At 39.5% G+C, this 5,785-nt stretch overlaps 1 protein-coding gene across 2 annotated transcripts in view; it reads right to left on the bottom strand.

Annotated features, from left to right (window-relative positions):
- LOC101857819 (forkhead box C1-A) overlaps window positions 1-5,736 on the bottom strand; it is a 40,737-nt gene extending 35,001 nt beyond the window's left edge. The window contains exon 1 of one of the 2 annotated variants that reach the window (XM_005106220.3): window positions 5,318-5,736. In XM_005106220.3, coding sequence (XP_005106277.1) covers window positions 5,318-5,370 — 53 coding nt within the window. In that variant the 5' untranslated portion in view covers window positions 5,371-5,736. Of the gene's footprint in view, window positions 1-4,739 lie in introns of both variants that reach the window. The other variant, XM_005106221.3, reaches the window with a different exon arrangement.
- Between the last annotated feature and the right edge of the window lie 49 nt (window positions 5,737-5,785).

Consider the following 5,785-nt stretch of genomic DNA (forward strand, 5'->3'; position numbering starts at 1 on the left):
CACACACACACACACACAAGGGTCTATTTGATAACATTAAAATTTGCTCTACCGTAACAGTGCATTTAGAATGAATTAGAATACTGCAAGTACATGTAATAAGTCTGATGGGGCAAAGATTTGAGACACTAAGACTTGTATTTCTTGGTTGTTGTTTTTACCGGCGCTGTATATATTATATATATTATTATAGACGAGGTGACTGGAAATTATGGTAAATGTTTTAAGCCCCCCTCGACACCATTAAGAACATATTTCATATCTTCAACTGTATCCGTCGAGGCCAACCCAGACTAAGCGGAAATAACATTTTCATTTAAAAAAAAACCCCAAAAACAGACGGAAATACAAAACAAAACTTGGTGATCTTGTACTTCCGTTCGTTTTAGTCCACCATCCATTTGTTTACATCCAGAGAAGAAAACCGGAAGTCTTGTTGACCAAATAGGCAACACAAAGGACAGGGATGCAACCTATCTGCAAAGCATCAAGCTTTGGACTTTAATGAACGAAACAACAAAATTGCCCAAAACGTAATTTCCAAAGTGGAATCGAATTCATGTCTTCTGTAACAAACGCAAGTTTAACCGTCAGGCTTGTCTGTACAAACGACTGGACATCCTACTACCAGAGAGTAAAGCTTGGTCCCGTCCTTGGTGTTGTCATGTAACTGGCCACAGTGTCGAGGAGTTTCGAGGAAGTTAACTAGTTTGGTTGCCCTGCCATGACACAAGTGAGGAAATAAATATTCCAAAAAGAACAATAAAATTCCGAATGCTCTTCGGATTTGAATCTTGATGTTGCCTCAGCAGCAGTAGGTTACCCCGAGTGACTGCGGGGCTTTCGAAATGCATGGTGAGAATTTGTCTAAATAAAAGGAATACACCAAACTGACCATCACCTCGATTTGTAAGGATTTTGTTATTATTTTTTTCTTCAGCCCGTAATGAAAGGGTTTGATCTGATGGGGCAACTTTAATCCCAACTAAGACATTATCTGATGGGGCAACTTTAATCCCAACTAAGACATTGTCTGGTGGGGCAACTTTAATCTCAACTAAGACATTGTCTGACTTCTTAGAAGTCATGGCGTGAATATCGAAATGCATGTTGCCAAGGCACCTATAGTTGGACATTGAGAACCATAATATGAGAATCTTACAAAAGGTTAGGAACAACTGTGACTTGCAGGTATGAGCAAAAAGGGCGCACCACAATTCAGTACAAAATACTAAAAATAAAAAAAGCTCGTCGGTCAATGTCTGACCATACTCAAAATGATTTAAGCACAAGGGGGCTATCCCGAAAAAAGCTGCTTTGAGAAAATCTAAGGTAAAGTTTTTGCCCCCAGTTCAGTTTCTTTAAAAGACAAGGAGAATTTTCTCTAGATCTATAACCAAATAAATATACGTACCAATGAAACCAAACTTCTCCTATAGGTAGGGCAAAGCCCATTTTTGGAGTAAGTCAAGATTTCTGGAAACCCCCGAAATCTGGGTTAGCCCGCTCGTCCTTAAAAGCAACCAAATACCCTTTTTAGAACCCCCCGTCTCTCTCTCTCTCTCTCTCTCTCTCTCTCGCCGTAATTTCATATTTTTAGAAAATCCCAAATTGCCTCAGCATTGTCGATGTGGACATATCCATCAGACTTGGTTGTCGAAAGGCATATACAATATACAATACAATACAAAGGCTTATATAATACTATGGTGTGCGGATTATATTGCTGTTGAGAATAAGAAACCGGATTTTCAGTTTGAGTTCGATTCAGTGTGAATACAAAAACGACGAACATAAAAAAATTATGCTGATTATTCAGCAGAGGGCCAGACAACTTGAAACTGAAGGAAAGGAAACTTACGAAGAAAAAGGAAGGAAGGAGAGCCATACTGTAGGGGCCTGCTCATTGTTATGCGTTCTAGGAAGTGGAATTTGAAAGATTGTATTGTATATTGTATTGTATTGTATTGTGTAGTTTGCACATTGGTAGAACTAAGCAAAGTCTGTAATTACACAAAACCAGGCAGGTTTAACATTTTCAAATCGGGTTGAGGACAAAACTCATTCAGCTAGCTTCGTGTCTTGTTACCGTGACCACATATTTGCGAAATAAGTATAATTTATCCCCTTTTGACACACTCCATAGGTTTAGTATTTATCTAATTCTTCCCTACCCTGACAAGGAATAATAAAGGCCTACTGCTAGGCATAGGTCCGGATCAATTTGAATACGCGAGGCAGCGTAGTCGAATCAGGCTCTCGTCAAAATAATCAAATTGAAGAAACTTGCATTTTTCCCCAGGTTTGTGAATTTTTATCAAATTTTTGTTTTTATGCTCAACACTTTTCATGCCCATTAAAGTTAAAGCACTCATTTCTGTGTGGATTTCTCTGAAAAACGTTGATTAAAGGCACAAAAAAATGTAAATTTTCAGTTACTCTTAAGCTAAGGAAATAACTAATCTTTGGCGGCCCTTTTTTCAATAATTTTACCTCTGAAAACAGATGACCCCCACCTCCTTCTTTCACAAATATCTCGACTTGTATTCAAGACAAATGGATATTTTTTCATCCAAATAAAGATAAGTGAACAAGCTTTAAGATAATACCAAAAACTCTACATGCCCCAAAATTGACGAGACCCTGATTCCACCACGCTGCCTCAAATATAATATTATCTTTACGGTAATTATTATTGAATATATAGGCTACCTATTTCCGTGTGTGGCATCGGTGGTATGGCATTTAGGCTGCAGGGCTCATAACCAAAAAGTCGTGGGTTCGAACCCCGTCAGGGACCCGACGTTGGGTCCTTGGGAAAGGTAGTTTTTTTCTTCACCCAGATGGATAACCGGCTTTCGACAGCGAAAGCTCTTTCAGTTCGTTCGTGGACCCATGACAAATGGCATCGGTACATTGGCTGCTTGCACTCTATATTTCTAGATATCTACCTGAACCCAAGAATTTTTTTTGTTTTGTTTTTGAAAAGTGTTTTACGGCGCTCGCAACTGCATAAGGTCATATGAGCGCGCGGGACACACCTAATATTTTCAGTTGGTAGGAAATTTTGAATTTTGCCCGGGTGGCGACCGAAGCCTACTCTTGTCGATTTTAGACCACCAAAGGATCTTTAACGTGCGCAACTTGCACACAGGCCTCCAAGATTTTTCGCCCTTGTCCGAGAAGGCTAGGAGTAGATCTTTCCTACCAGAAGATATGGGGTGTGGCTGAAAGACAGCAGTAAGAAGAAGCGAAGGAGTAGCAGTAGAAAGGCTGCAGAAAGAATCAGGAGCCCAGAGGAAGGGGGTGGGGGCAGAAAGAGGAGACGAAAGCAGACAACAGATCATTGCTAGAGAGTAGGAAATGAGGTGAAAGGAGACAAATTTAGAGAAGAAAATTTTTCGGTCGCTACCCGGATTCGAACCCGGGACTTTTGAATGAGAGGCCCCTACCCAAGAATTAATAGTTGTAAAATATATATCTAGAGAGAATGTTGTAGAGCATGGTTAGGTGATATATAATGCAGATGATGAAGATGATTATTATTGTTGTTATTGTTGTTGTTGTTGTTGTTGTTGTTATTACCATTATTATTATTATTATTATTATTATTATTATTATTATTATTATTATTATAAAGCGTACACAAAAGGCAGGCCTAAGCCTGAAAATGATTTACAGGCAGTACACGTACCCTGAGGGCGTTGACAGACTGGTTTTTGAAAGCTCAAAATTTTAATATTGTGTTAGATTACTGTAAGAACTTGGTTATCTTTGCTTTAACCTAAGAGTCATTTGTGAAAATTATACCTAGCCTGGTAGAAGTCTCTCTCATGTTAGTCTATTTATTTGTGTTTTTTCCCAGACTTTTATTCAAAGCGGACTTCTCTACTAGATCTAGATCTAGACAGGGGTTGTTTTTAAGAAGTAGGCTTGGCACTTGGCCGCAAACAGGGTAAGTCGAGGGGCTGAGTTGAAATCTAAAGTTACATTTTTTTTTAAAGAAAGAAAATTCAAAACAATGCCAGATCTGAACTTTGGAGATAGCATAATATAGGTTATGAGGTGAACGTTAAAGAATCTAGATTAGATCTAGATCTAGATCAAGCTGATTGAGTTTTTCCACATATTTGTTCATTTGGTTCTGAGTCCAAATTTGGATACAGTCGGTGCTGATAGTTTTCATTGAAGCAACAAAGATGAAGAGCTTAAATATAGATGCATGTATAGAGCTTTGTACATCTAATGATGATCATATTGGTCTTGAAATATCACACATCGCTTGACCGGGCCATTTTCTTGTCTCCTAAGCCTTGTCTTACTATTACTAACATAGTATGTATGTAGTCCCCCCCCCCTCCCCCTCACACACCTACCTTTTTGCATTTTTGAGTTATATACATTAGGTTCCACAAACTGGCCACGGAGGCCAGAGTGTGTGTTTTTCTTTTTTTTTTTTTAATATATTTTTTAAACAATAGCAAGTACCCACACCGTGAAAAGTCATTATCTAATATCACCCATGCCGAACGCCTATACACTAGATCTAGATTTAGATCTCTAAGTCAAGCCATGAAACGGCATCATTTAAGTCGCCAAAATCATTCCGAGGGTAGAATAGAGAGCTACGATGGCACACAGACCTAGATTCTAGACCCAGGCCTAATTTCTTTTGGCCATAATATAGTTTAGGCTTAGATCTACCAATAGTACTAGATCTATAGTATAAAATAAATTACCTTCTATTGCATGCGAGTTGGTCTTGGCTACAGTGAGAAATTTTGATATCCGTGGTGCACAACGTCAGATTTCAAGCTACAGATGAGCAAAATGAAGAAAATGACAGTCCTAAACTTCAGCCAAGAAAGTGTCGGCGCATAGCAGTGACCACAACCGTCATCACATGACTTTGTTATAAAAAAAAAGTTCAAGTAATTGCGCTCAACTCGCACCAGACATGCAGAAACAATGACGATGAGGATTTGGTTCCGTCTGCACTAGCCTAGATCTACTTCCTGTTAGCTTTGTTTCGATAACCCTGATCAGAGTGCAGCTTGTTTGTTTCAAAGAAGACTTAGTAGACCAAGCCTAACGTCAAATCTATGAATGGGTTTCTAGAAATACCTAGATCTGGATCTCTCCACCAATCGTACTGTAAGCCTACACTTGTTTTTAATCTCCCGATGAACAAGAGAGAAACTGGGTAACACGTTTGTTGATTTTTCAATGAAACGATAAGTTATTGCCGTCCTAAATAAACCGAATGATCTGTCGTAGAATGTCCGTCCATTGTGTAGGAATAAATAAATAAATATACCGGAGACACTCTACTTGGCCTGTGGGGGAACAGCGACGCGGAACCTGAGTCATAAATCGGCTGAAGGCATGATCACTTTTTTGAAACGAAGAGCAGGCCAGTCCCCAGAATTTTCAAAACTTATGTTTTCAAAACGAATCTGTCAGTGAAATTTGTCATTCCATAGCCTCAGGACGTAAGAAGGGTCGTCCTGCAGATATAGAGCAATGCACAACTGTTGGTCCACACCTCAGCGAATGTTAGTCCTCGGGGTCCGAAGCCTGGCGATAAACAAGCAGAAACGTGCGAAGAAAACACTGCACGCTACACTCTCAGAAAGCGAGGAAAAGCAGGGAAATTATCGCAGCAATAGTTGTACACACAGTAGAATCAGCGACTCGTGGTGCGTGTGTATAAATTCTCAACCTTTGGAGTGTTTATCATAAACGAGGCTGACGCGAGGTTCTTGTTTACCGGCGGGCGTCACCC

The sequence above is a fragment of the Aplysia californica genome, unplaced genomic scaffold (genome assembly GCF_000002075.1).
Source record: "Aplysia californica isolate F4 #8 unplaced genomic scaffold, AplCal3.0 scaffold00520, whole genome shotgun sequence".
Taxonomy (NCBI): domain Eukaryota; kingdom Metazoa; phylum Mollusca; class Gastropoda; order Aplysiida; family Aplysiidae; genus Aplysia; species Aplysia californica.